Genomic DNA, 26,679 nt, shown 5'->3' with positions numbered 1-26,679 from the left:
CGGCGAATAACTACCGGGAGGCCAGGCCGGCCCGTGCAGCGGCACCCACAGGCAGCGCGGCGGCGGGGGCGCTGCGCGGTGCAGCGGCGCGGGCAGCACAGCCACCGGGGTACGCGCGCGGAGCCCAGAGGACAAGCGGGGGGCTGATTCTGAGACTTTAACCATTTTACAGGTATTTTTCGACATTTATGAAGAGTCCATTGTGATGCCGGAACTAGACAGCAGCTCCGTCAAACCGTACAGCATTCCTGCACCGGATCGCTGCCGCAGAGCGCTCCCACCACGAGATGAGGGGCCGTCTCGCGCTCGGACGCGTCTGGACCCGGCTCGGCAGCGGCCGGTGCCCGGGCAGGCAGCAGCGGCGACGGCTGCGTCGCACCAGTCCCTCCCGCTGCGCCGGAGCCGCTACTCCAGAACCACCGTCCCTCCCGCCGCCTCCAGCGCCGCTTTGATCTTCTCTGCCTCCTCCTTGGAGGCGTTCGCCTTGATCTCCTGCGGAAGGGACTCCACCAGCTTCTTGGCCTGCGGGGGGGACAAAGGTCAAGACTGGTGAAGCGGCGCGGGTGCCCAGGCTGGCAGAGCTGGCAGAGCCTGAGCCCTGCGCGGCTGACCGGGAAACTCAGTGGCCGCTCCAAAACCCAGGACTTTTACTTGAACGACAGCACATGCTGCTGGAAGACACTCGAGCCTGACTGCAAGTGACGGCACACCCACGGCCGCCCGGGGAGACCCTTGTCAGTGAGTAAGCGTCTGTAAATTCCTCCCATCGCACACTGTGCAGCCTTGGTCCGAGGTGCTGGGGACGCGCTCGGAGCCGCCTCGCGGTGGCGTGCCCCGGTGCCGCTGGCCCCACGGGGCTGACGTTCCTCAGACCGCGGCTCGCTGGCGCTGAACTCCCGCTCCAGAGCGGCCGGTGCACGGGAACGGCCGCCCGGCCCTCGCGGCAGGACGGGGAGCAGGGCCCGCGGCACAGCCGCGTTTCCAGCCCCGAACACGCTCCAGAGCTGACAACGGCCTCCAGCCCGGCTGGCGCTGACGCCGTGCCGGTCCCAGCAAGGCTGTACCGGTAGCGCTGTCCTGCTCCAGTCGCACCAGCGCCCAACGACCAAAGGCTTTTCTACAACTGCTTTTCCAAACAACTCACAGCCTTACGGGCCAAGAATATATTCCCTACAAATCTTATGAAAACCCCTCAACTGGATGGCAAATTTCCAATAAAAACCTATCAGCTAACCAACCCCTGGTAGAGGTTTGGTTTGTGTGTGTGTATTTTAACCAAAATGTCAGGTAAGTCACACTTGACCAAGTTTACCGGCAATAACCTGCATTCGCCAACCTGTAACCGCATCGCAACCGTGACCAGCGCCTGGCGGGTTCCGCGTGCTGAGCCAAACTGGCTGAGCTTCACTTCTGCAGACAGATTTTAGTTATTCGCTGATCAGCCCGTTATAGGCTGCGGTATTTTAATGTTTGCTGGGGACTGGTGACGGACAAACTGCCGGAGCACCCAGCGCGTCGTCCCAGCGGGCCGAGGAGACCCGCATCTCTACCACCGGAGTTTCTGTTATCAAACCGTTCGCTTTGCAATGCAGCAATATGAATGGGTCAGAAGATTTCCTGCAAATCATCCTGATATCCCAGGCTACAAATAAGAGCAGATTTTACAACGCTCAACATTTCTTCCTTGCAACAGGATAAATAGAAAGCGCTTCTATAATCACCAATACATGAAAGCACCATCCAGCGGAGAACCGAAGCACACTGAATGCTCCTGTAGCAGCAGCTGTATCGCTGTATCGCCCACGCTTCGTGGTGAAACTACAGCACTGCTCAAGGGCACGAGCTCAGACACTGCATGGGACTGTGAAAGGCACAAAGGAAAAAGCATCACCTGCAAAAAGAGGAGCTCTGGAAAGCACTGGAAGCACGGACTGAAAGACACGTAGAGAAACCTCATGCAGAAACTCATCTAAGGTCCATACACCTTGAAAAAGCAAAAACCTTTAGGGGAAGGCAAGCCAAATACAGCTGTAATGAGGAGTTCTGGCTGCTCCCGAGTTCTCCAGGACAGCTCACCGCAGCTCTTAGACCCAGAGACAGTGGGACTGGCACAGAGGACCCTCAGGTCTTTGTTCTGAGCCCATCGCCTCTGCCAGGGCTGAGCTGCCGGCTGCAGCAGGGCGGGAAGGGAACAACCCTCTCCAAAAAACGCCAAGCAGACACAGCCGCCTCCTGCTCTGCGCGCTGCCCGCGTTTGTGCCGGGGCGCGCACGGCGGAGCGCTGGCCTGGGCACAGGGCTCCCGGCTCCCCCGGCACCGTCCTGCAGCCCCCGGTGGGGCCGCGGCCCCGGCAGCCCCGCTCACCTGCACCAGGTTCACTCCTGGCACGAAGTTCTTCACCTCCTTGATCAGCTTCACCTTGTCCGCGGGTTTCAGCTCCGTCAGCCGGACGGTGAAGTGCGTTTTCTCCTTCTTGAGCGGGAGCTCCTCCTCCTCCTGCAAGCAGCCAGGGCTCGGTGAAGCCCCCAGGGCCCCGGCCCCGCTCCCGACCCCCGCCCGCAGCTCCCGGTACCTGCGGAGCCGCCGGGGAGGGCTGCAGGGAGGCGGCCGCCGGCACCACCGCCACGTCCGGGATCTTCAGCGTCTCCTGCGGGAAGAGCAGCGGCCGCGGCGGCCGGTGAGGCGGCGCACGCGGGCCGGGCCGACCCCGGGGAGCCGGGCCGATCCCGAGGAGCAGGGCCCACCCCGGGGAGCCGGGCCGACCCCGGGGAGCCGGGCCCACCCCGGGGAGCCGGGCCGCCCCGCCACCCACCTTGAGCAGCGCGTTGAGGTCGGCCACCTCCAGCAGCGTCAGCCCCGCGATGTCCCGCACCAGCTGCCGCACCTTGGGCGAGTACTCCTTGGCGGCCGTGTCCAGCGGCGCCCCGGCCAGCGCCTCGGAGCGCCGCTCCCGGGCCGTGCCGAGCGGCCGGGCGGGCCCGCAGCGCCAGGCGGGCGGCGGGCGGCGGGGCAGGCGCGGCAGCGCGCGGGCGGCGGGCAGCATGGCGGCCGCAGAGGACACGGCGGCGCTCTGCCCCGCGCTCGATGGTTCCGGCGGCCCCCGCGCCGCGCCAGCCGCTCTAGGCCCGGCGCCTCGCCTCGATGGTGGGGCGGGAGGAGGCGGCGCTCTAGCCGCTGGGTCCGCCAGGACTCGCTGGACCCGGTACACGGCGCGCCCCGAGCGCTCCCGTTCCGCACACCGGCCACGGCCCGTTCCCTGCTCAGACACCGGCGGCTCGTTCAGAACATTTTATTGTCACCGATCGCACTCGGTGTCCCCCGCACGGGGCGGGCACGGAGCGGCGGGGCCGGGGACAGGCCCGGCAGGGGCGGGTGGGGGAGGAGCAGCTGGGACCGGGGCGGGACGGGGCGAACCGGGCGGGTCCTGCCCGGGCCGGGGGGCCCGGGGAAGCGGCCCGGGGGTGCAGGGCCGCCCCCCGGCCGGACGCTTGGTCCCACGCCCCCGGGCAGGGACGGGGGCAGCAGGGCGGGGCGGTGCAGTTAGTGTTAACGGGACCCCGGGCGGTCAGTCGAAGGAGATGAGCTGCGCTTCCCCGCTGCCCTGCGGCGGCTGCGCGGGCGGCGGCTGCGGCTGCGGCGGCTGGGGGGCGCCCCCCGCGGGTGCCATCTGCAAGGGAGGAGGCGGGGCCGTTAGCGAGCGCACCCCAGCACCCCGACCCGGGACCCCCAGCACTCACCTGCTGGTAGAGCGGCTGCTGCCCGGGCAGGTAGGGCTGCGGGGGGAGGCTGCTCAGCGCCGCGTCCTGCCCCGGCAGCGCGGACAGGAGGCCCTGCGGAGCGGCGGGTCAGGTGCTGGGGGCGGCAGCGCCCCAGGGCGGGGGAACCCACAGCCTCCCCACCACCGGCACCGCAGGCCCGAGGGGCTCCACGGGCACGTGCCCTCACCTGCATGCCGTAGGGCTGGTAGCCCATGGAGACTGACTGGCTGCCCATGTAGCCCATGGTGCCCGCCTGGGGGGCCTGTGAGATGGCGGGGATGCTCTGCGACTGTGAGGCCGCGCTCTGCAGGGGAGAGGCTGGTGAGACGGCGAGGGCAGCCACAGCACGTCTCAAACCAGCACCCCAGGACCAGCACCGCCCTCCCTGCTCCCCTGGAACCAGGAGTCCTCCCTCCGCACCCCTGGGAAGCCCAAACCCGGCTCTGGCCCCAGCGCGCTCCCAGCGACAGCAGCGGCAGACCCCGAGACCTGGGGCCAACCAGCCCTCGCTCCCGCCCAGGGGTCCCGTCCCTGAGCCAGGGCAAGTTGCACCCACCCCACAGAATGCCCTGGCCCTGCAGAATGCCATGCGCCACTGTGACAGTGTGGCAGGCCACCGCACTTGCCTGGTAGCCCTGCGTTGCTGTGGGCTGGTAGGAGGAGTAGGCGGGGGTGGTGGTGGGCACCGCCGCCCCCTGCGGAGCCGCCTGCCCGCTGCCCGCACCCGGCTGGTACATGTAGGCGTTCACCATGCTGGGATCTGGGGGGAGGCAGAGACTGAAGCACCTGCCTTACGCTCAGCCCCCACCACGCAGGACCAGCTGCCCGCCATACCTGTCCCTGCGACGGGCATCGCGCTGTACGGCCCCGAGCCCCCCTGCGCCGCCTGGTTCATGTACACGCCGTGCATGGGAGAGCCCTCGACTGAGCCGGCCGGGCTGAAGGTGCTGGGGAAGCTGGTGGGCCCAGAGGGCTGGTAGATCACCCCGCTAGTTGCGGGCATGGCCTGGAGCTGCTGGGGGACAAAACGAAGCTTTAGGCCACGTCCCCTGGGCCGGGCAGGAGGGGCTCTGGCCAACAGCCGTACCTGCGCGTAGGGCAGGGAGAAGGCCGGCATCTGGGCTCTCATCTGGATGGTTTGCTTCTGCTGCTCCAGGCGCAGCTGCCTCTCCTTCTCCTGCTCCTGCAGCCGCTGGATGGCCAACTGCCGCTGCATCTCCAGGTACTCCTGTGGGAACAGGGCCGTGATGGCCAGAGCCAGGACGCCGCAGCGTCCCCTCCCGCCGTGGGCTGGCTGACGCAGCCCTGGGGACCCTCGCGATGCTTCGCTGCCTTACCTGCTTCTTCTGCCTCATGATCTCCAGCTTCTGGGCCAGCTGGATCTGGCGCTGGCGCTCTGCCTCCTCCGCCGCGCGGCGCAGCTTCTCCCGGTGCTCCTCCCGCAGCGCGTTCAGAGCCCCACGCGCATCCCGGATCTGGGCCAGTTTGTCCTGCAGACCCTCGTAGTACACTGGGGAGGGGAGAGGCAGCCTCAGGGACCCCTCGGGGCGGAGCCCTCGGACCAGCCCTGTGCGCCGACCGCCCCTGCACGCCGCGCTGGCTGTGCCAGGGAATGCCAAACCCCAGCACTTGGGGCAGCCCCCGCTCCCCAGGGACAGCGCCCCGCAGCCCCGCCGGGCAGCTGCACGTACGCCTGCGCTCATCCAGCTGGTTGAGCAGCTCCAGCAGCTGCGGGTGCATGTTGTTGATGGACTGGAAGAGGGACAACACGGCCGAGTCGTTGGTGATGCTGCGGCCCCGCATGTGGTTGCTCTTCATGCGGTTGACGAAGGTGGTGACCGCGTTCTGCAGCGCCTTCAGGAACTGCTCGTGGTTCTCCTCAGACTCGCCGTTCTGGTACTGCTGCTGAGGGACGGGCAGCCGCTCAGCCCCAGCCGCCCCTGCCGAGCCAGCAGCAAACCCGCAGTGCTGTGTGGGGGGCTGAGGGAAGGAGCTGGGTGCTCCTCGCCCCCAGAAGCTGCCGGAGATGGGTCCAGGCCCCCCCTTACCTCAACAACCCCCAGCGGGGGGGGGTGGGCTTCCCCCGGCTGTGCGGCGGGCTCGGTGAGGGACAGGGGTGCTGACGGTGTGGGGCTCTTGCGAACCTCCTCTTGTTTCTTCTCCCAGTAGTTGCGGTTCAGGTACCGAGCCAGCTGCAAGAGAAGGCAGATGAGCACCACAGCCCCGCTGGGACTGAGCCTGCGCCTGGGACTAGCAAGGCCTGGATCCCTGGGTCCTCACCTCCGGGTCAATGTCCTCAGCCGAGGGAGCAGAGGAGTTCTGGAACAAGACAGAGAGAGATCCAGTTCAGAGAAAGCAGAGCCCCGCAGCTCCCGCGCCCGTGTCCTGCTCAGCCTTGGCCACGCACAACCCCCAGTGCCGCGCACCAGGAGACTGACTGGTGACAGCCGCCACGTTCGGCAGAGCCGTGGCAGCTGCCGCGAGCAGCAGAGGCACCTGACTGCCAGCTGCAAACACAGCGGTGCTGTGGGAGAGCAAGGGCAGGAACGGGGCAAACCTCTTCTTTCAGAACAGGGATTCGATCCCACTCGGCCTGGGAAGGCTGCACGGGGCAGCCCGAGCCCCTCACTCCACCACCAGGGGCTCCCAGGGACCTACCACGGGCGGGGAGTAGAGCGTGCTGACCGGGGGCGCTGACGAGGTGACGGGTGCGGGCTCGGCCTTCGGGTACATGGAGTAGGTGGTTTTCTGCCTCTGCGAATGAGAAAAACCAGTCAACTCAGGGACTGTCCAGACGGCTCAGGTCACCCAGTCAGCACCACACAGGGCACACCGCGGTGGGCGAGTTCCTGGTGACAGCAGGCACAGCCAGCAGAGCCGGCCCCACACCTGGTACCGCTGCTGCGGGCCGGCGTGCCCAGGGCTGCCCACGCGGGCACAGGCTGTGGCCGTGACCTGGGGCTGCAGCACAGCTCCTGCCTGGCTCCACGTCCACCCCCTCATCCCGCGGGCCCCGCAACTCGCTCACGCCAGGACACGCCTGGAGATCTGTCACCACGCAGCCAGGAGGTGCCCAGCACATCTGGGCTGTACGGCAACAACCGCTCCCCGACGGCAAGCAGGGCACGAACCATTCTCTCCTTCTCCTCAGCCTCAGACTGAGACAAGGCGATCGCCAGCTGCAGCTCCTCCTCCTCCTGCAGAGCCGTCTCGTCACGCTTGGGGGGCAGCTGCAAGCAGCGGTGAGAGGAGCTCAGTGGAGGGAGCGAGGTGCAGGGCAGGGTCACTGGCTCAGCGACGGGGCGGCGCTCACCTGGGACTGCTGTGACAGGGGGCTGGTCAGGTACTCGGGGGGCAGCTCAGAGGTGGCGGCAGATTTACCCTCAGCTTTCCTGCAGTCAGAAAGAGGCAACGGAGCAGAATTAACGCTCCTTCCTCTGCGCTGCGGCCCCAGCTCTGCACAAGACTACAGCCATAACCGCTCCCAGGAGAGGAGCCCAGCCCGCCCACGCAGCTGGGGAACCCTGGCTCTGCCCTGCAGGAAGGCGGCTTCACACCAGGTGTTCCCTCTCCGTTCTAGCTGTCACAAGCAAAGAAACACCACAAAGGGCACTGACTTGTTGAGATGCTCGTAACAGGGCTCGCAGACTCGCACTTCCTTCTCAATCCCGAACTTGGGGATGGTGGAATACTTGGAGGAGCATTTGCCACAGAAGATCTGCCCGCAGGCCCTGCAGTGATGCTGCAAAGGATGGAGACATCAGCGCATCAGATGCTGCTTCACCACTGCAAACATCACTCAGACGCTCCTGGCACTTCCCTGCGTGTGCCCAGGGCCCGCGGCCCAGCCCTGACGTGCTCACACGTGGGCGCAGGGAACCTCACGAGCCCTGGGGCTGCGCGGGACGGGGAACTCGAGGGGCAGGAGCAGCACCCACCTTCCGTGTCACGACACCAAACTGCACCCGGCACCTGTGACACTCCTCAGCGTCCACCCAGTCAGGAGCCTGTTGGAATAAGGGAAGTTGTGTGAGGAGGGGACGGCGGCCCCAGGGAGGACGACGCATGGAGCCTTCCGGAGCTGCCGGGCTGACCAAGGTGCGCTTCTGAGTGGGGGGACTGGAAGTGTTTGCAGCTCAACAGGAAATATCGACCCCTGCACGTGACCTCCTCTCATGTCACCAGACACTGTAACGCTTTCCCAGTCAGCAAGAGGTTTTCTAGGAACACGTGTGCACAGCAATGGCTTCAGCTACGCCCTGTGGCCCGGTGCAGACTGCCGTGCTGCTGGAAGGCCACCCAGTCGGGGACGAGACTAACTCCCTGTCCTGGTCACGTCTCCCCTCCCTCTGGCAGTTTTAGGCTGAACTGCCGTACACGACCCCAGAAACGGCCTGTGTGACAGCTGGAGCATCACGCACCCAGCGAGGCCTCTGATCTGCACGGAGTGGAGAATGTTAGCAGGGACGGGACAGGAGAGTGAGGTGTGTCCCGCAGCGCCGCCTCCCCGCAGCAGAGCTCACCCTTTCTGCAGCGAACATGGCATCGCTCTCCTTGAACTCCGGGAACACGTGCCCTGCGGGAGAAGCGAGAGTCCCATGGGAAGGGGCTCCTGTGCGCGGGGAGGCCGTGGTGCCAACACCCTCGTGCCGCGGGTCCCGGCCACGCAACAGGCCCAGCTCAGCTCGGCCCTGCCTGTGATGCGTCACAATTAACGCCAAGGAGCTCAGTATAGCATGTTTAGATTTGGCTGACACCAGGCAGGACCTGACAGCCAGTCCTCCTCCTGCGCGGCTCCTCCAGAGCTGCTTGGCCACTTGTCTGCCCCACTCTGCCCACGGTCCTCACCTTCGACCTTCATTATCTGGTAGGTGTCCTGCACCACCTTGTACTTGGGCTCGTTGCGGAAGGCGTGAGCCCAGGCCTGGATGAGGTACAGGATCTTGCTGCGCACACTCGTCTCCACTTGCCGCTGCACAGAAAGGGAGGAGAAAAAAAATATCTGGAGAGAAGCCCGTGGAGCCCAAAGGCTGGTGTGAACCCCCAGGAGAGAGCCAGAGACACTGTCCACGGAATGAGACTTCAGAGCAGTTGCACGAGGTAAGAGCTGCCAGAAAGCGGCAACAGGGCAGTCCAGAGCAAGGACCGTGTGCTCCTTGGGCTTCCCCGCTCCACCCACAGCACGAGCAAGGAAACGTCCTCCAGAGAGTGGGGACTGACCTGGGAAGGCTGCGGTTACGCTGCTTTGAGAAACTTCCCACAGAGGCTGGCACAGGCACGAGCACGGGCTGCTCGACACCTCACACGAGCACCTCGTCCCGCACCCAGAAAACTGCAGGACCCACAGTGACACAGCCCCGTCCCCCCGGCCCGGGTGACAGGCCACGCAGGTCGCAGCACAGGGCCTGGCGGGGCTGGTACCCGCTGTCAGCACCCCCAGCCCCAGAGTCCTGCCCCGGAGCAGCCAAAGCCACCGCAGGATGCGGCGCGGTGAGGACAGCCGGGCTGCCTGCCCTCTGGAGGCCGGGATGCCCGTCTCGCAGGTTGAGCAGCTGGAGGGAACGTGGCCAGGCTGCTCCTGCCCCGGGCAGCCCCCGAGCAGCCGCGTCACCAGCTGACCCACGCACTCACATGACCGGCTGCTGCAGAAACCGCCCAGACGCGCAGCAGCATCACCACGCTCCTGTTTCAGAGAGCTCAGCCACAGCGTGACTTCCTGACAATTCCTGCAGCTCCAAACTCCTACAAGACTTGGCAAAATCCTGCACTCCACAAACGTCATAGCCCTGAGCCTCCTCAGGACTACGGCCCTTTCACCAGCCCTGGGCACCCACAAGCAGCAAAGCTGCAAGCGTAGGACAGCGGGTCTGCGGCAGCTGTGGAACTACCGAGGCAGATGAGGACTGGAGAGAACCACAAAATGTCCCGATCTGTTCTCGTCTATCTCCTCAGCGCTGGAGTGACCACGCTGTGACACCTCACTCGCGGCCGTGTGTCAGCAGATCCCACACGGAGCTGAGTCAGCCCTGGCAGGAAGGTGACGGCAGAGCCGCCCTGCACGGTGCGCGGGGCCATGGGACTCGCGCAGCTCAGTCACCGAGTATCTGGGTCACCTGGGCACCTGCTGCCCGGGCGTTGCCGTTCTGGGGCTGGGAGCTGGAGAGACAAGTTCTCATTTTCACTTCACTTGTGGAAGTCTCCAGCTGGAGAACACACGGAGCTCCCGAGACATCACGTTATATCAACCTGGCAAGCGACAGAGCTTGTGACAATGGCCTGGCAGTCCTGCAAAGCTCCTCAAACAGTTCCACAGGCCAGTGAAATGGCCAAAGTAAAGAGGAAGCTGCTGCTCGTTTTGACCTCCCCGTGTGCCTCAGGCGGTAGCACAGGCAGGATTCACCTCACCGCTGCCCAGCTCAGTTTTCCTTTGCTGGCTCCAGCCAAGCAAAGCGTCGCGCACAGGAAACCGTCTGGGCCTTTGCAGCGCGTCCCTCCCCAGTCCACAGCACGGGCAAACGTCACCGTCGCTGTCACAACACTCCTCCCCCAGCAGGCACTCCCGAGTTCCCTGCACGCACCCTTCACATCACACAACACAGTCTGCTCTTTTCTGAAACACATTCCCTGTATCCCTCCTGTTCCGCATACAAATGGAATGAAAGAGAGGACGTGTACATTTGCTGCTGCTGCGGCTTCTGCTACAAGCTCAGCCAAAAACAATAAAATCAGAGATATTTACCTTGAGTATTTCCTTCAGTTCCTCCATAGTCTGTTTATTGGCCACCTCGTCATGGACTGTTTGGCCACAGTTTTTAACCACTGACTCCATAACCTGCAAGGGCAAAGGACAACATCAGCCCACGGCTCTTGTCCTCTGTGGCTCAGGACGGGTCCCAGCACGCGCCACAGGTCCCTGCAGCAGCACGGCGAGATGGGCACACCAACCACGAGTCCCGTTAGGGCAGCGCCAGCGAAGCCTGAGAAGTGGACACTGCCAGGCTAAGGGCAAGTGACACAGTGAGGGCTCGGTGGCCTTTGTACCTCCGCTGTGCAGGGACAGCGTGTTTCAGCTGTGGGTGTTCCTAACGCTGAGGTGGAATTCAAGAACAAAAACCGCGGCCTGCCGATCGGTCACAAAACTCCCGGCCGCTCGGGCAAACCCTCGGCGCGGCGCCAGGCGGGGCAGGGGACGTGGCGCAGGTGGCGCAGCTGGGGAGAGACCGGCAGTTCCCGGCCTGCGACCCAGCCCGGCAGCGCTCGCGCTTTGGGCCGTTACCTCCAGCGCATAGAGAGCCACGTGGGGATTCTTGTCGTTGACTTTCTTCTTGATAGCACTGACAGCGTATTTTGCTCTGGGTGGGAAAGGAGAGCACACAAGCTGAGGTAACCGAGGATACGAGGGGAGATTCCACCCACTGCTGGGCCCCTGCTCGCCCCCACCCTGACAGCGGGGCACACTTGCCCTCGTCCCCGCGGCTCCCCGGAGGCACAAACGCCCTGCGGCTTGTGCGTCACGAGGGGCGCCGCGCCAGCCGTGCCCTGGCACCCCACACCCCCGCACCCCGCGCCCCCGCATCCCGGCACCCCGCGCCCCGGCACCCCACACCCCCGCACCCCGGCACCCCACACCCCCGCACCCCGCGCCCCCGCACCCCGGCACCCCGCGCGGCGCTCACTGCGTGTCTCCCTGGCGGATCATGTCGCAGATCTGCAGGATGGACTCCCAGTCGGTCTCCAGCAGCAGCTGGCTCGTGGCTTTGTCTGCAAGGAACGGACCGTGAGGCCGCTGGACGCGGTTCTGCCCGTCCCGCCGCTGCGTTCGCTCTTCCCCGCCAGCCGCCCCGGGCCGCTCGGTACCCGCGAACCCGCTGCACCGGCTCCCGCGGGCCCGGGCCCGGGCCCGGCACCACCCGCCCAGGCGGCCCCGAGACCCGGCCGCGCTGCGCCCGCCAGCCGCCCGGCCCCCGCCCCGCCCGCCGCGCCGAGGGGAGGGGGAGGGGAGGGGAGGGGAGGGGAGGGAAGCCGCGGCCGGTACCGAGGAGCCGCTCGAAGGTGCCGCCACCGCGCCCCATGGCTGCCCCGCCGGCCCGGCTGCCCCGCTGCCCCTCCGCGGCTGCTTCCGCTTCCGGCAGGGGCCTGGCTCCTTCCGGCAGGGGCGTGGCTGCTTCCGGCAGGGGCGTGGCTGCTTCCGGCAGGGGCGCGATGGCGGTGGCGCGGCGGCCGGTGCCCACGTGCCTGCTGCTGGGGGCGGCGGGCGGCGGGAAGAGCCTCGTGGCGCGGCGGCTGCGTCATATCCGGGGGACGGGACGGGACGGGACGGGACGGGACGGGACGGGACGGGACGGGACGGGACGGGACGGGACGGGACGGGACGGGACGGGACGGGACTGCCGGGGGCGGGCGGCAGGCAGGCAGGCACGTCCGTCCGTCCGTACGTGGGGACGCGTCCCCGTCCCCTCCCCAGGCGCCGCAGTGTCCTTAACCCGCTGCACAGCTGAGCACCGAGGACGGGGCCACGGAGCTGGGCGCGCCCCCGGCCACGCTGCCCACGGTAGGCAGGGCCGGGCGGGGCCGTGAGCCGCCCGGCAGCTCCGGTGCGGGCTCCGGTGCGGCCGGGGGCCCCGTGCGCAGCCGCCGAGCCGCCTGTCCCGGCAGGTGGGCACCAACCTGAGCGACCTGCGGCTGCCGCGGCGGGCGAGGCTGCGGGAGCTGGGCGGCTGCATGGGCCCCATCTGGCCCAGCTACTACGGCGAGTGCAGCGCTGTCCTGGTGAGCGGCACCGGGACCCGACACCGACGGCCGCGGCCCCAGGGACGGGCCCGGCCCGGGGGAGGCGGGGGGACGCCCATGGCCGGGGCTGCCCCTGCTCCGGCTCTGCTGCGGGGAGGCGGCTCCCGATTTCAGCCCCGGTTGCCTGATTTCCCTCCCCGGGCTCTCCCACCGCCGCTCTCCCCTCTGTCCCCGCAGTTCGTGGTCGATGCCGCCAACCCCACGCAGGTGTCCTCGTCCTGCGTGCAGCTGCTGTCCGTGCTGTCCGCAGCGCCGCTGGCCGCCGTGCCTGTCCTCGTCCTCTTCAACAAGATGTGAGGAGGGGGCTCGCCCGGGGGCGGGGTGTGTGGGGACAGCCCCAGGGGTTGCGCTGGTCCCTTCATCGGTGACACCGGGGAAGCCTGATGTGTCCCAGGGCAGCAGCTGCACTTTGCCACACTCACCGGGCCCGCGGAGGCCCCGGGCCAGGGCTGTGCCGGCAGGAGCCGCCACGGTGGGCTGACACAGACCCCCGCTGCAGTGACCTGCCCTGCTACATGTCGCTGGCGGAGATGAAGTCGCTGTTCCGCATGCAGGACGTTGTCTCCTGCGCCACGCAGCCCATCACGATGCTGGAGACCAGCGCCCGCGACGGCACCGGCCTGGCCGACGTCCTGCGGTGGCTCCGGGCCACGCTCGGGGACGCCCGGTGACCCCAGCCCTGTGGCAGCGCCGGCGGCTCCTGGCACACGAGGCGGCTGTTGAGCAGCTGCCCTGCGCGGGGCTGGGGACGGGACAGGGTCACGGGCTGGCGTCGGCCCTGGCCCCGCGGGACGTCGCAGTAAAAACTTCACCACGCTCCAGGCTGGCGGCTCCCCTGTGCTCGGCTGGAAACGCTGGCGTTCTGGGGAAGGGACGAGCAGGAGCCCCGGGGGCCAGAACGGGCTGGTGCGGGGCCGTGCTGGCGACTCGGGCAGGAGCGGGGCTGTGGGCAGCAGCACGGGGGCAGGGGCTGGAACGGCTTCAGGGCGGAGACCAAGTGTGTGTGCGGGGGCTCCTGCCCGCGGCTTTGGCCCTGCAGGGCTGTGCAGCCGCAGCACGGGTGACCGGGGCCGCGGGTGGGCGTCAGGAGCCAGCGCAGGCTGAGCCGCGGGGCTGCCCCGCGCGGGGGTCTCACGAGCTGCAGCGTCAGCCCACGGCTGCTCCCCAGCACTGGCCTGGGCTCAGGGCACAGCTGGGTCTGCGCGGGGAGCCCGGCCCACGTCCGCACCGATAAACTGTGTCTGTGTCCGCACCGATAACCCGCCCTGACGGCCTCACCCCGCGGCACAAGAGCCAAGTCACGGGGCACCTGTGGCTGCCTGGGCCTGGCGCACACCGCGGCACAACCTCCCTGGGCGCCAGGGCTGTGCTGTGGGCACAACCAGCGTCCCCGGGCCAGGGGCTGCTGCGGCGGGATGGGGGAAGCGGCTCTGGGGCTGGGGCTGCGCTCTCTTGCCGGGGCAGCCAGCGGGCGGGCAGTGGTGCTGGGGAGCGCATGCGGCCCCGGCTGCCGTCACCACCCCTAACGAATGCTGGTGCTACCGCGCCAAACCCGCTCACCCGCTTCCAGCGCAACAGGTCGGACACAGGCTGGGTGCTCCCGCAGCTGAGCTTTAATGATCCGGGTCAGCCTGCAGCTGGGGATCCAGCACCCTCGGGTTCCTCTGCCCGGCGCTTGGCACCGCCGCGGCTCTCCGGAGCCCATCCTGCCACAGGGCTGTGGCCTGGGCTGTCCTGGTCCTGCTGCGCCTGCCTTGTCCCCAGCAGCTCTTGGCAGTGGGAGCATCCCTGTCCCTGTGCTGCAACGTCCCCGTGGAGCTGCTGACGTCCCAATGTGTCCCTGGCTGCAGCAGAGGATCTGCCCAGCACCGCACGGTCCCGCTGCTCCCAGCGCTGCGATGGGTGCGCTGGGTCCGGCCCCTTCCTGCCCGAGGAGTCTGACGGAAACGTGCAGCCCCTGCGCCCCAGGGGCTGCTGCTGGGGACAGCAGAGATCAGCATCTCTAAATGTCCCCATCCTCCTGCTCCCTGTCCCAGGTCTGTCCCCACCCCTGTCGCTGTGCCATCCCCGGCAGCACAAGGGACCCAGCGCCCCCAGCACCAGGGCAGCCCCAACCTGCAGCCCCAGCTGCCAGCACAGCGAGGGGTGACAGCTCTGGGAAGGGCTGGCTGCCCTGTCACCTCCTGCACCTTCCCGCTCCTGGCACGCAGCGCTCGGCCACGGCCAGGCTGGCCCAGCACGGCCCCACACCGGCACGGGGCAGAGACGCGTCCCCGTCCCCGCGCCCACCCGAGCTCCCGGCACCCAGCAGCCCCTCGGCGCCAGCCTCACCTGGGACTCAGGCGCATCTCTCTCTCCGCTCGTAAACCGAGTGAAGCTTCTGAATGAGAAATATTTTATCTTGCCCCTCCTGCAACAGCACGGACAGCGCGGTGAGCAGCCGCAGAGGCGGCGGCGCAGCCAGGACCAGAGCCCGAGGCCGGCAGTGCTGCGGCCCTGCCAGGGCCGGACCGGGGCGCGGGGCTCACGCACGTTGGCGATCTGCTCCTCCAGCAGGCGGATGATCCGGCGCTGGCCTCTCACCACCTGGATGTTGAAGTAGATCACGGCTCTGCAACGACACGCAGGACCGGGCGGTGGCAGCCGGGGTGGGAAGCCGGGGATGTGGCGCTCCGGGCACAGGGCTCTGGAGTGGCACCCCGGCCCCCAGCCCCCGCTCAGGGCCGTGCCCAGGACCCCCAAAGCACAGCCCGGGGTTCAGGCTCAGGGCTGGACTCACAGCAGGACCCCGGACATGAAGAACAGGAGGAAGCTGTTCTCCACCAGGTGCTGGTGGACCCAGGCGAGCCAGGTGATGTTGGGGCTGGACTTCTCCAGCACTTGCACCCAGGTCTGCCCTGACTTGTAGATGGTTTCCAGCCCCCGGAAGGGACCACAGGTTTCAGACGGCCGCACCCTGGGCAGACAGAGCGAGGCGTGGGTCAGAGCGATGGGCAGCCCAGCCCTGCCCAGGGCTGGACAAGGGGGCCCTCACCCTGCGTCAGAAACATCTGGCAACAGCTGCTGTTGCACAGCCCTGCGCTGGAGACAATGGCTCCATGTGCCATCAGTGGGGGGGGGCACCGGCCCCCAGCCCCTGCCCCGTGCCCGTGCCGGCGGGTACTCACGCCCAGATGGTGTAGGAGAGGAACACGGCTGCGCCCAGGAAGGACGGGAAGCACAGCAAGGTGATGAAGATGGTGCTCATGCGAGACGCCTGCCAGGGCGTGCTGGGCGCCCGGCAGTTCCGCATCAGGCTGCTCTGTGGGCAGGAGCCGTGTCCCCGTGCTGCGCACCGGGCCCCGGCCCGACCTCCCGCCCAGCGGAGCCCAGGAGCTCAGGGACACCCCGTCCCCAGCACCCCTCCCTCCCACCAGGCCGCTTGTCTTGCTGCACCGGGTGACCGGGCGGCCCCTCTGCTGCGGCAGGACGCGGGGCGTGCCCATTGCGGGGATGCACGGGGGCTGAGGGGGGAGCAGCTCACACCTTTTTGATGTAGAACAGCAGCAGCAACTTCAGCGTCTGCACGGCCGGCAGCAACGGGGCAAAGAGAACACCCAGCCTGGGGGAGAGGGGCAAGAGGAGCTGAGCCCTGGAGGGGCCAGCGGGGGATGCTGGAGCGGCACTGGGACGCTCTGCTGCCGGTCCCCTGTGGTTCTCACCCCCCACCACGCAGGGAGCGCGGGGGCTGCAGCTGTATGGTGCTGGCACCAGGATGCCTGTCCCCCCACCCAGCGGAACGTGCGGCTCCCTGTGCCTGGTCCCTGCCCACCATGGGGCTCCCAGGGACCATGAGGCATTTGGCAGCAGAGGAACAAGCCGCGCCAGGCAGGAGCCGTCTCACCAGGTCAGGGTCTGCCCGTAGATCAGCTCCAGCACGTTTCGAGCAATGTCAAACTCGGGCTTCTGCTTCCTCTTCAGCCTCTTCTCCAGGATCAGCCTGGGACGGAGCAGAGCTCTGCTCCCGCACCGCCGCTGGGAGCGTGCTCGGTGCCCCCTCCTCCCCCGACCGCGGCAGAGCCGGGTGCACCGGAGCAGCGCCGCCAGGGCCGTGCCGGGGGTGCCGCGCTGCGGGGGCCCTCCCAGGGCACGTTACCTCCAGAGCAGCTCCCTGAAGAGCGTGTCCAGCAGCGTGAACATGAAATCAATCACCATGAAGCGATACAGGTCCTGTCCCACACACGTCTCCCAGCACTGGGGGGAAGCAAAGGTGGCACCGAGTGCGGAGCGAGGCCTCTCCTGCCCCTTCACTTTCTCGTGGCCCCCATGGGGTGTGAGGGGCCGTGGCAGTTTTTCCTCCCCACACCCTTTCCCCAGTCCCCAGTCCGGGTGGCCGTGTCCGGCTGTTGCGCTCCCTCCCCAGCACAGGAGCGGATGGTGCCTGCGGCGCTGCCCGGCAGATCCCCGGCTGCCAGACCCTGCCCATGCTGCTGCTGGTGCCAGGACGGCAGCCTCGGCGCTGCTCCGCGCTCCCGGGCAAAGGGCAGTCTGGACGGCGTGTCCCAGACAGCTCGCACAGGCACCGTGTGCCCCTGGCGCCGACCCAGCGGAGCCCGGCACCGCGCGGCGCTGCTGACCTCTTCCATGGAGCAGACGACCCTCCGGCTGAGCCACTGGTAGCACAGCAGGCCAAGCACCACCATCTTCAGAATGAGGTTCCTGGGGAGCAGGAGCAGGGCCAGAAGCCCCTGAGTGCTGGGGATGGAGGGGCCGAGCCCCACCTGTGGGGTGCCTGGCCCCAAAGCCTCCCACAGGACCACGGGGCTGCAGGATGCTCCCTCCCCGGGCAGCGCACCTGCAGATCGCCACGTAGACCTGCGCGGCGGGGGAGTCCTGCCGCTCCCACCGCGCCAGCAGCGTGTACAGGTGGGGCAGCAGTGTGTTGAGCAGGGACACGGTGAGGGGCAGGACCAGCAGGACGGCTTCCCGCTGCTGCCGGCCGCTGCCCTGCGCACGGAGCTCCTGCTGAACCTGGCAGCGGGTACCGGGCTGAGCGCGTGGCTGCCGGCAGCCCAGCGCCTGCGGGAGGGCAGCAAACACCGACACCGGGAGGGGGCTGCCCCCGCTTCCCAGGGTTGCTCTGGCCACCCTCCCCAGCGCCCCACCCCAGACCCCCAACACCGGGGCAGGAGCTCCCTGGCGCGCGGCAGCACTCACCGTGTGCATGTGCTGCGAGACGTGGTGCACGGCCAGCACGCCGCCCAGCACCGTGCCCAGCGAGACGGCCCAGGCCAGCAGCAGCACGGCGCAGTGCCCCAGGCGCTGGCAGAGGCTGCGGGAGCGCGAGCGGGAGCGCTGCTCCGCCAGCAGCTCCTGCAAGAGAGCGGTGCCCGCGCTGCCCAACGTGCTCCAGGTTTGTCCTGCAGCACCGAGCAGGACCCGGGTGGCCGAAGGGCAAAGCGCTGGTGCGGGGTTGGAGTCAGGGGCATTTGCAGCTGCAGAGCCCCGCTGTGCAGGGGGACAGGGGTGCTGAGCCCTGGGGTCTGGGCTGGCTCCTGCAAACGCCTTCACGCGCCCGCCGCAGGGCTCAGGGCGTGCGCCGGCAGCTCCAGCCCAGCTGCTCACCTTCAGCTGGGTGCAGATGTTCTCGCACTGCAGCTTCACCGAGCGCCTCTGGACCACCTTGAAGTCCCAGGCACAGAAGACTTTGACCGCCAGGTCCCCTGCGGAGCTGCCCACGCGATAGCTCTCCCCGAAGGAGCGGGACACGCTGCAGCGAGGGGGAGGCGTCAGGGCATTGGGAGGGGGAGGCTGGCAGTGCCGCAGGCGATGCTCACCCACCTGTACACCAGCAGGACGCAGGTGACGAGGAAGGAGACCCCGACGCTGAAGACATAGGCCAGCGGCATGTTGTATGGCAGTGGGGGCGGTGCAAGGGGACACGTGCTGCTGTTGGGGCTGGAGGCACAGGGCTCGTTGAGGGTGGTGTTGCTGTAGTAGCCGTAGTACAGCAGCGAGTGAGTGAAGGAGCCCTGTGGGGAAGCGCACGACGAGGATCGTGGTGACGGCAGCGGTGCCTGCGGCTCCCTGCCCCGCCTGGCCCAGCTCATGGAGACACAGCCCTGGGCTGGGGCAGCACCAAGCACCCGCTTCTGCATTCACAGCACTGGGGATCCCAGGGCCCCAGCTATGTGAGGGCAAGGATGGGGACATCACCACGGCAGGGATGGGGACATCACCGCAGCAGGGATGCAGGGCAGGGATGGGGACATCATCGCGGCGGGGATGCAGGGCAGGGATGCAGGGATGAATCAGCCCCCGGCCCGGGGATGCGCTGCCGGTGCTCACCACTCCCGTGAGGAGCTCGAGGCCGGTGAAGGGTGCGGGGCTGGGTGAGGCAGGGGGATACGCAGCCTGCAGGGCCACCACGAAGACCAGGAGGATGAGGAATGAGATGTTGAACATAAGGAGTGTCTTGAGGAAGAGGAAGTAGGAGAGGACACTGGAGCCGAAGCGGCCCCCGATCTGCTTCAGGGAGTAGTGCCAGAGCTCCGCGGCGGGGAGCAGGGAGAGGAGCCTGTACCAGAGGCCCCGGCAGCCCTGGGGAGAGGGAGCACAGGGGGAGCACCAGGGCCGGAGCCTGTGCCGGAGCCCCCAACAGCTGCTGCGCAGCCCTGTATCCTATCCCAGCCTTACTAGGATGACGCAGCCCCTGGACCATCCGCAGGGAGAGGAGAGGGCCCGGTGCTCCGTGTGCTGCCTCGGGGGTCTCATCTGCCCGCTCAGCTCCCGCCTGCCCAGCAGAGAGGGGGGTCAGGGGGTGACATGGGCCCCGGCTCGGCCCTGGCTGCGGAAGCCCTGCCTGGCCAGGGCTGGCAGGACAAGACCTACCGGAGGGTGCGTTTCTCTGCCAGGCTGAGGGGCACGGTGAGCAGCATGTGGCTGCGCTGGCTGGGCGAGAGGCTCAGCAGCTCCTTCACCAGCAGGTTCCGCTTCCCTGGGGGTGCAAGGGGCTCAGGACATGGACAAGGCATGCCCATCCTGAACCCAGAGCGAGGACAGTGCCAGCACCGCCTGCCCCGCTCCCGACAGACCCTCACCTTCCAGCGTGGCCCTGGCGGGGTCGGTCTCCAGGTCGTACTGCCGCACACTGGGCCGTGCGGCGCGGCAGAGCTGCTGCAGGGGTGGGCGGCTGCTCCGGCGCCGCAGCCGGGCGGTGCGGTTGTAGTACTGGGAGATGATCGCCCCACGGCTGCGCCCTGCAGGCGGGAGCAGGGCAGGAGGGTGGGTGCCCCGGCAGAGCAAGGCGGATGGGAGAGCTCTGCCGAGGGGCTCCTGGGCCTGGGGAAGGGTGGGTGGTACCCACCAATGGTGCGGCTGGGCATGCTGGCGAGGATCCGCAGGGTGGTGGAGGAGTAGCCGGGGTGCTGTTCGCCCTGTCCAGGCTCCTGCCAGGCTGCGGCACCGGCACCTGGGTGGGGCAGGTGTGCTGGGTGCTCTGGGAGAGCAAGCACAGGGTGCAGCGTGGTGAGAGCCAGAGTGCCCACAGCTCCCGTCCTCCCAGCCCCACTGCCCCGGTGTGTGCTCTTCCAGGGGCATCCCCTTCTCCAGGAACACTCTCTGTGTCCCCAAGGGCGGGTCTGCCCCACTGCCTGCACTGGCAAAGGTGTCAGCAGCTCCTACAAGAGCTTTGGCTGCAGCCTTGGCACGAGCCCTGCTGGCCCAGGCAGGGTCTGGGACAGTGGATGGTTCTGGGCACACACACTGACCCCATCCCACCACCATGGCAGCAGCCACAGCACTTTACCTCTGCCCCTTGCCTGCATCTCCAGCTCCACACCCGCCTCTACCAAGCTGCTCTGCTCCTGGATGAGCTGGTGGAAGGAGGAGTGCAGGGCTCCTTCGTTATCCGGGCTCGGCTCCTGCCTGCAGGGACACAGACCCGCTCACCCGGGGCTGGGCTGGGCCCCGGGCCAGGGGATTGGAGCCCTGGAAAAGCCGGAGCGCCAGCCCCGAGCCCGCCGTGCTGCCCGGTGCCTGCGGCAGGCGCTGCCGTGTCCCGCGGCATCCCGGGGCCGAACGTGCGGGGACGGGGCTGGGGCAGACGCGGGCAGGGCCACACTCACCCATCGCTCTCGGTGTCCTCCGGGACGCGGAGGGTGAAGGAGGGCGGCCGGGACATTCCGCTGCGGCCGAACCGGTCCCGGCGGCGCCGCGCTCCCTCCGACACGCCGTCCTGAGCGGCGAGCGACGGGCGTCAGCAGCTCCGCGCCACCGGCACCCACCGGCACCCGAAGCCGCTCCTGGGACGGGGACAGAACCGGGGCCGCTGCGTGCGGGGCCCTGGGGAGCGGGTCAGGCGTGATCGCGGGGCTAAACCCGGGTCTAATCCCAGGACTAACCCCGGGGCAAACCCGGCTCGGCGGCGGAGCAGGAAGGAAGGGGAGGGCGAGCGGATGGGGGAGGTGGCACAGCCGGTCCTGCCCGCGCCGGGGGTTCGCACCGCCCCCCCCGGTCCCGGGCTGCGCCGGAGGAGCCCGCCCGCCCTTCCGGGGCCGGGCCGGAGCCAGCCCGCACCGCGGGGGGGGCCCCGAGCGGCCCCCGCGCTCGGCTCGGGAAGGGCATGGCGGGACCCGCAGCCCCGGGGCGGCGAAGACGCCCCTTCCCATCCCCCGCGGCAGCCCCGACCCCGGGGGCCTCAAACCACACCCGGGGGTGACACTGGGGCAGAGACCTCTGTGTTCCCCGCCAGCGCCGCCCCGCGGCGAGACCCCCTGTCCCGGTACCAGGACCGGGCGCAGACGCGCCCCGGGGCTCATCGACTCCGCCCGCACCGGGCAGGCGCCGCGGCTTCGTGTTGGGTGCGAAGCCGGCACCGTCCACCGGCGGGGAGGGCGAGGGAGCGCGGAGCCCCGACACAGCCCAGCCCGCCCTCCTGCCACCGCCCGGTAACCCCGCGGAGCCCCCGTTCAGCTCCGGCCGGGGCTCCCCCGTCCGCGGCGCCGCCCGTGGTCCCGGATGCTGCACTGGGGCCACGCGACCGCGGCACCGGGAGGGCGGGCGGCAGCGGGAGCGGCGCCGGGCGGGCGCGGTACGGTCCGCCGCGGCGGGGGGGGGGGGGCGGCTGCCGGACTCCCCGCTCTGCGGGACCGGACGGCTGCGGGGCGCGGGGGCATCGGCGGGAAGCTGACGTTGCGCTAGGTGGCCGGGCGGGGGAGACCCGGTCCCGCCGGCCCGAGCACGGCCCGCTCCGCCCCGGCCCGCCCCGCTCCGGCCCGGCCCGGCCCTCCCCGGGGCGGTGCCGCGCAGGAGCGGCGGGGAGCGGCGGCGGCTCCGGCGCGATGGAAGGTGGCGGCGGCGGCGGCGCGTACGGGGCGGCCAAGGCCGGCGGCGCCTTCGACCTGGGCCGCTTCGTGCAACAGCCGCAGGTCCTGGCGCGCATCGCCAGTGCCGTGAGTCGGGGCGGGACGGGACGCGACGCGACGGGACGGGACGGGACGGGACGGGAGAGCCTCGCACGGCCCGGCCCGGCCCGGCCTTCCCCTTCCTCCTCCTCCTCTCCGCCCCCGGCCCGGGACCCCGCGGCCCGGTCCTGTTCTTCTTCCGCCGCTCGGGGACCGGCACCGCCCGGCCCGGCCTCCCCTCCCGGCCCTCCCTCCCGGCCCTTGCGTCCTGCTCCGGCTGAGCCCTGCCCGGGCCGGTGCCCCCAGCCCTGCCGGGCACGGGCAGCCCTGGACGGGGCTCCGGTACCGCCCACCGGACACTTGCTCCCGCCTCTGCAGGTCTTCGCCCTGATCGTTTTCTCCTGCCTGGTCGGGGAGGGCTACACCAACTTGCCCAGCTCTTCTGAGCTCTTCTGTATCTTTAACCACAACGAAGACGCCTGCCGCTACGGCATCGGTATTGGTGTCCTCGCCTTCCTCGCGTGCATCTTCTTCTTCATGGTGGACATCTACTTCCCTCAGATCAGCAACACCACCGACCGCAAGTACCTGGTCCTGGCAGACCTCTGCTTCTCAGGTACCGGCAGCCCCGGGCAGGGCTGCGCCTTCCGCGGCTGCTACAATGGCGCCCTTGTCCCGTGACGTGGCTGCCGGTGCCTGGCGAAGGGAGTCGCTCCCGCCTGGCGTGCTGCCCACAGGCCACGCGCTGCCTGCTGAGAGCCCGAAGGAGCCGCGGGCAGCAGCGCGGGACAGCCGCGCCGCTGGGCTCCCGCACCGGCCGCGGCAGGGACCGCCCTGGGGACCCGCCCGGGAGCCCCTCACGCCACCTTCCTCCCATAGGTCTCTGGACGTTCCTGTGGTTCATTGGCTTTTGTTTCTTGACCAACCAGTGGTCCTGGACCAAGGCCAGCGATGTGCACATCGGGGCTGACTCGGCCCGTGCCGCCATCACATTCAGCTTCTTTTCCATCTTCTCCTGGGTGAGTGAGGCCGCGGTGAGCCCGGTCCTGCTCCGCTTGGGAGGGAGCGCTGTGGGGTCCCAGGGCAGCCCTGACGCCACCGCCCCTCCTCTCCCCAGGGCCTCCTGATCGCCTTCGCTTACAAGAGGTACAAGATGGGGGTGGAGGACTTCGCTCGCAGCTACATCGACCCCAGCGCGGAGGTTCCGACTCCGTACTCCAGCTACCCCAACATCAGCCATGACAGCTACCAGCAGCCGCCCTTCACCCACACGGCAGAAACCCCGGAGGGTTACCAGCCCCCCCCGGTGTACTGAGCCCCTGCCGCGGCCTGGCAGGGACGGCTGTTGCAGTGCAATTCTCTGCGGGTGGGGCGGGAGGGACCTGAGACTTGACGGGGGAAGGTGTGCGGGGTGGCGGCTGCTGCGTGTGAAAGCCGCCAGGCTTTGGTGTTGGGGCGCAGGGGGCCCTGGTCCCGGTCCTGCCGCTGGACCCGCAGCCGGGTGCGTGGTGGGTGATGTGGCTGCTGAGCGCGGCTCCGGGGAGGGTGGGTGTGTGGGGCTGGGCTCCTGCCCCTGGGAGCAGCACGGTGGGTGTTTGCGCCCTCGGCTCTGGCCTAGCTGTGGCCGCTGCCCTGGCCAGTCCTGGCGCCGGTGCCTTTCCAGCCCAGCTGAACCTCCCAAGTGCCAGGCGGTCCCGCTCCTGCCCGCGCCGCTTCCCGCGCCTTCCCCGGCTGCTGCCGGGTGAGCTTGATGCCAAAGCCCTGTCCTGACTGTGAACTCCCGCGCTGTGCCTTCCCGCAGCCTGCGCTAGAGCTGCTGGTGCTCGGGTGAGGAGGGTTGGGGTCTGCGGGAGCAGCGAGCACTGGGGTCTCAGCACGGCCGGGGCTGCTCCCGGGGTCCCTGCACCCCGCGCTGTCCCCGCGGAAGCGTCGCCGCTGTCCTGTGTCCCGCGGGGGCTGTGCCGCTGGCTCAGGGGGTGTTTGCTGCTGCTGCACCTGTAGTGAAGCTGCTCCCAGCAGCAGCGTGCGGTGTGTGAGCTCTCGCTGCTGGGGCTGCCCTCGAGTTGTTTGTCACTGTAGAGATGGAATAAAGTTTTTCACCCGGCCAGCACCTGCCTCTTCTCCGGGGAAGCGAAGGGGGCTGCTCCTCTCCCCGAGGGCCGGGGGGCCAGGCGGGAAGCAGCAGGGCCGCCCCAGCCGTCTGCTGCGCTGTAAACAGCACGCTCATGCTCTGTCTATTTTTAGCGAGCCCTCCTGCTCCTCGCAGTCCGGTTTGAGCAGAGCTCCAAGCCCGGCCCAGCCTGCTGCTGTGATCAGCTGCGCCGGCTGCGCGCCCTTAACTGCAGGGAAGCCTTTTCAGAGCAGTCTGGTATAAACCACGCACAGGCAATTTCATTAAGTTATTTATTAACCTAAACCAGCGGCAGTGCTGCCTTCCCTGTCCCTACGGGAGGGCCCAGGCCTGGCACTGAAGTGCTTTGGGCACCACAACTGTCATCACTTCGGGGACACGGTGGGAGCGGGGGCTCGGGCAGCCGTCACCCCCCAGGTGCTGCCTCCTCCCAGCGGGGGGTGCAGCGAGCGTGACAGCACCAGACAGGCCGTGCACAGGCATGCAGAGGGACGGCCGAGCGCCAGGCTGCTGCCACGCGGGGCAGTTGAGAAGTTGTGCCACAGCTCTACGACAAGGATCAGGTTATCTCCCCAGACTGCATTAAATAAGGAAGTGACTTTAAAATACAAAGTTACTGTACATTGTCTTAAGAAATCTGGAATTTAGCAACACTGCACAAGAGATAAAGAAACAGTTGCATTCATGGGCAAGTGAACCAGCCACCAGAGCCAGTCTGGACACGGCAGGCGAGCAGCCAGGCGGGCGCTGGAAGCTCTGCAGCCTGGCTTGCTCTCACAGTTTTCCAGGACGTGTCAGTGTGGCAGCTTTTCCGTGTCCCGTGCAAGAACCGACTTTTCGTCAGGCTCCCGCTCCCCCTGGCAGCAGGTCCAGTTGCTCCCAGTCTTTTCCAGCGCCCAGTGCAGAGGGGCAGCTTGGGCTGGCGGGCAGAGCTCAGACAGTTGACAGTTTTGCTAAAGGCAGGGGAAGCCACATCTGGTGCCAGGGAGCTGCAGCATTCAGCTTCCCTGCTCTTGCTTCTCCCCGTGCGGGAGCCCGGCTGTCAAGCAAAGACCTTCTGGGAGGCGGCCACATCCAGCTGCTTCACCCCCACAGGCACGTTCTCCTTGTTTTCCGGCCCTGGCTGCTGAGGCCGCTTGCGGAAGTAGCAGGCTCGGCACACAGAGTGGTACTTGTCTGCTCCCCCAATCACTTCAACCTGGCAAGAAAACCAGGAGTGACTGCAGAGCCCAGGCCCCTCGGGGATCTGGACCAGCAGGACTGGTGAGATGAAGCGGCTGAAGCGCTTTGTGTTCCAAGGGAACTCACCTCCCTCTCCGCTCCCAGCCGCTTGGTGTAGGAGGCTTCTCGGTAGCACTCCATGCAGACGGCGTTCAGCTTCACCACGCTCTCTGCCAGTGGCACCAGGTTCAGGATGCTCCCGAAAGCCTGTGCCGGGACAGCAGGGGGTGCTCTGGGTTCCGTGAGGATCCCGAAGCAGCTATTGTATTAAAAAAGTGGTTTACCTTTCTCTGGAAAGTCCCATCAAGAGCAGCAACGATGATGGTTTTCCCAGCATTGGCCATCATCTCACAGAACTCCACGACGTCTGGGAACTGGATGGGGGCCAGAAACAGCGTCAGGGGGAGGAAGGGGCAGCATTTCACTCGGGACCCAGCAGCACAGGCCCAGACAGCACCATAGGGCACTGGGAAAATCAATCTCCTGTGAAACAGACTCCAGTCCCACTGTCCCCAGCCTGCAGGGACCAGGGGAAGGGCTTGACTCCACCGGCACGGTCCAGCAGCAAACTGCCCCGGGGTATTTCTTCCCCCCGCCCAGAGGACTCAGACCTCCTCCTCACAGGCTGCTCTGGAGAGGCTGGGCCCCGCAGAGCTCCCCAGGGTCTGCCCTGGCCGTGCACTTACAAACTGTCCCTCGTCGATGCCGATGACCGCGGAGCCCAGCGCCTGCTGGTACACGTCCCTGAGGAGACAGGCCGGCAGGGCCTCCATGGTGCTCCTGCGGAAGGGCGAGACGGTGAGACCCGCGAGCCAGGCAGCGCGGCTGGGCCGCAGAGAGGGTCCTGCCCGGGACTCACTTGTCGTGTGTGGAGACGCCGGCGGCGCCGTAGCGCGTGTCCTTGGCGTACTTCACCAGCAGGCACTGGTACTGGGCGAGCTGGAACCGCCGCACCCGCCGCATCAGCTCCGTGCTGCAACAGACGGGCGTGAGCGGCCCCGGGCGCGGCCCAAGCCCCGGCCCGCCCGGCCCGCCCCCACCCCGGACCTACCTCTTCCCAGAGAACATGGGCCCGAAGATCACCTGGGGACAGAACCACGGCGGTCAGCGGGCGAGAGCGCGGCTGGGCGGGAGCACCACGCGGGCAGCCCCCGGCCCCCGCCCCGCGCAGCCCGGGCACCCCCGGTATCGGCCCCGGCGCGGCCCCAGGGGCTCTGAGCGCCGCCCAGCGCCGGTGCCGGCCCGTACCTGGATCTGGCCGCGCGGGCGGCTGGGCGAGCCGGGGTGCACGCCGGGCACCGTCAGGCAGTTCATGGCTGCACCGGCGGACTGGCTGCCCGCGCGCGCGCCTCTGCACCCCGGCACCGCGACAGCCAATCCGCAGAAGCCTCACGCC

At 68.2% G+C, this 26,679-nt stretch overlaps 6 protein-coding genes and 1 long non-coding RNA gene across 19 annotated transcripts; 2 read left to right on the top strand and 5 right to left on the bottom strand.

The window, feature by feature from the left end:
• Positions 1-142: 142 nt before the first annotated feature.
• MRPL12 (mitochondrial ribosomal protein L12) lies at positions 143-3,184 on the bottom strand. Its single transcript, XM_065034306.1, has 4 exons — positions 2,813-3,184; positions 2,573-2,647; positions 2,365-2,496; positions 143-522 (listed from the first exon to the last, which is right to left on the bottom strand). Exons 1-4 carry the CDS (start codon positions 3,041-3,043, stop codon positions 406-408), a joined length of 555 nt encoding a protein of 184 aa, XP_064890378.1. The 5' UTR covers positions 3,044-3,184; the 3' UTR covers positions 143-405.
• LOC135575675 (uncharacterized) lies at positions 1,247-2,358 on the bottom strand. The gene is made up of 2 exons (XR_010466904.1): positions 1,722-2,358; positions 1,247-1,642 (listed from the first exon to the last, which is right to left on the bottom strand). It is a non-coding gene; the product is annotated as an uncharacterized LOC135575675 (long non-coding RNA).
• Positions 3,185-3,275: 91 nt separating the features above from the next.
• HGS (hepatocyte growth factor-regulated tyrosine kinase substrate) lies at positions 3,276-11,928 on the bottom strand. 4 transcript variants are annotated; one of them, XM_065034200.1, is made up of 21 exons: positions 11,794-11,928; positions 11,435-11,519; positions 11,035-11,110; positions 10,498-10,590; positions 8,607-8,730; positions 8,282-8,334; positions 7,697-7,765; positions 7,376-7,500; positions 7,072-7,150; positions 6,890-6,988; positions 6,417-6,512; positions 6,039-6,077; positions 5,807-5,950; positions 5,450-5,663; positions 5,096-5,268; positions 4,846-4,986; positions 4,593-4,773; positions 4,385-4,518; positions 3,946-4,062; positions 3,738-3,830; positions 3,276-3,667 (listed from the first exon to the last, which is right to left on the bottom strand). In XM_065034200.1, exons 1-21 carry the CDS (start codon positions 11,828-11,830, stop codon positions 3,566-3,568), a joined length of 2,274 nt encoding a protein of 757 aa, XP_064890272.1. In that variant the 5' UTR covers positions 11,831-11,928; the 3' UTR covers positions 3,276-3,565. The 4 variants fall into 4 exon arrangements, with proteins under 4 accessions (XP_064890272.1, XP_064890273.1, XP_064890274.1 ...); XM_065034201.1 differs by having other exon boundaries at positions 4,593-4,770; XM_065034202.1 differs by having other exon boundaries at positions 4,593-4,770; positions 5,450-5,660.
• On the top strand, positions 11,919-13,369 carry ARL16 (ADP ribosylation factor like GTPase 16). Of its 3 annotated transcripts, XM_065034285.1 has the most exons (5): positions 11,919-12,049; positions 12,252-12,309; positions 12,414-12,527; positions 12,726-12,841; positions 13,048-13,369. In XM_065034285.1, the coding sequence occupies exons 1-5, from the start codon at positions 11,961-11,963 to the stop codon at positions 13,217-13,219; spliced, it is 549 nt and encodes a 182-aa protein (XP_064890357.1). In that variant the 5' UTR covers positions 11,919-11,960; the 3' UTR covers positions 13,220-13,369. The 3 variants fall into 3 exon arrangements, with proteins under 3 accessions (XP_064890357.1, XP_064890358.1, XP_064890356.1); XM_065034286.1 differs by lacking the exon at positions 12,414-12,527; XM_065034284.1 differs by having other exon boundaries at positions 12,414-12,841.
• Positions 13,370-14,143: 774 nt separating this feature from the next.
• TMC6 (transmembrane channel like 6) lies at positions 14,144-20,892 on the bottom strand. Of its 6 annotated transcripts, none has more exons than XM_065034196.1 (20): positions 20,654-20,892; positions 20,335-20,453; positions 19,894-20,025; positions 19,628-19,786; positions 19,419-19,524; positions 19,224-19,320; positions 18,876-19,127; positions 18,369-18,559; positions 18,153-18,297; positions 17,745-17,900; positions 17,383-17,558; positions 17,165-17,246; positions 16,684-16,781; positions 16,432-16,527; positions 16,074-16,149; positions 15,716-15,849; positions 15,328-15,504; positions 15,081-15,159; positions 14,880-14,958; positions 14,144-14,525 (listed from the first exon to the last, which is right to left on the bottom strand). In XM_065034196.1, the coding sequence occupies exons 1-19, from the start codon at positions 20,707-20,709 to the stop codon at positions 14,887-14,889; spliced, it is 2,403 nt and encodes an 800-aa protein (XP_064890268.1). In that variant the 5' UTR covers positions 20,710-20,892; the 3' UTR covers positions 14,144-14,525; positions 14,880-14,886. The 6 variants fall into 6 exon arrangements, 5 of the variants coding, with proteins under 5 accessions (XP_064890268.1, XP_064890267.1, XP_064890269.1 ...); XM_065034195.1 differs by having other exon boundaries at positions 14,144-14,522; XM_065034197.1 differs by having other exon boundaries at positions 14,144-14,522; positions 19,894-19,998.
• A 91-nt stretch (positions 20,893-20,983) lies between these two features.
• On the top strand, positions 20,984-24,038 carry SYNGR2 (synaptogyrin 2). Of its 3 annotated transcripts, none has more exons than XM_065034273.1 (4): positions 20,984-21,388; positions 22,310-22,547; positions 22,811-22,950; positions 23,049-24,038. In XM_065034273.1, the coding sequence occupies exons 1-4, from the start codon at positions 20,984-20,986 to the stop codon at positions 23,244-23,246; spliced, it is 981 nt and encodes a 326-aa protein (XP_064890345.1). In that variant the 3' UTR covers positions 23,247-24,038. The 3 variants fall into 3 exon arrangements, with proteins under 3 accessions (XP_064890345.1, XP_064890344.1, XP_064890346.1); XM_065034272.1 differs by having other exon boundaries at positions 20,984-21,475; XM_065034274.1 differs by lacking the exon at positions 20,984-21,388 and adding an exon at positions 21,784-21,979.
• A 282-nt stretch (positions 24,039-24,320) lies between these two features.
• TK1 (thymidine kinase 1) lies at positions 24,321-26,660 on the bottom strand. The gene is made up of 7 exons (XM_065034301.1): positions 26,532-26,660; positions 26,335-26,366; positions 26,143-26,256; positions 25,970-26,063; positions 25,568-25,657; positions 25,371-25,490; positions 24,321-25,260 (listed from the first exon to the last, which is right to left on the bottom strand). Exons 1-7 carry the CDS (start codon positions 26,595-26,597, stop codon positions 25,105-25,107), a joined length of 672 nt encoding a protein of 223 aa, XP_064890373.1. The 5' UTR covers positions 26,598-26,660; the 3' UTR covers positions 24,321-25,104.
• Between the last annotated feature and the right edge of the window lie 19 nt (positions 26,661-26,679).

The sequence above is a fragment of the Columba livia genome, chromosome 18, assembly GCF_036013475.1.
Source record: "Columba livia isolate bColLiv1 breed racing homer chromosome 18, bColLiv1.pat.W.v2, whole genome shotgun sequence".
NCBI lineage: Eukaryota > Metazoa > Chordata > Aves > Columbiformes > Columbidae > Columba > Columba livia.
This window is presented reverse-complemented; position numbering and strand designations above follow the sequence as displayed.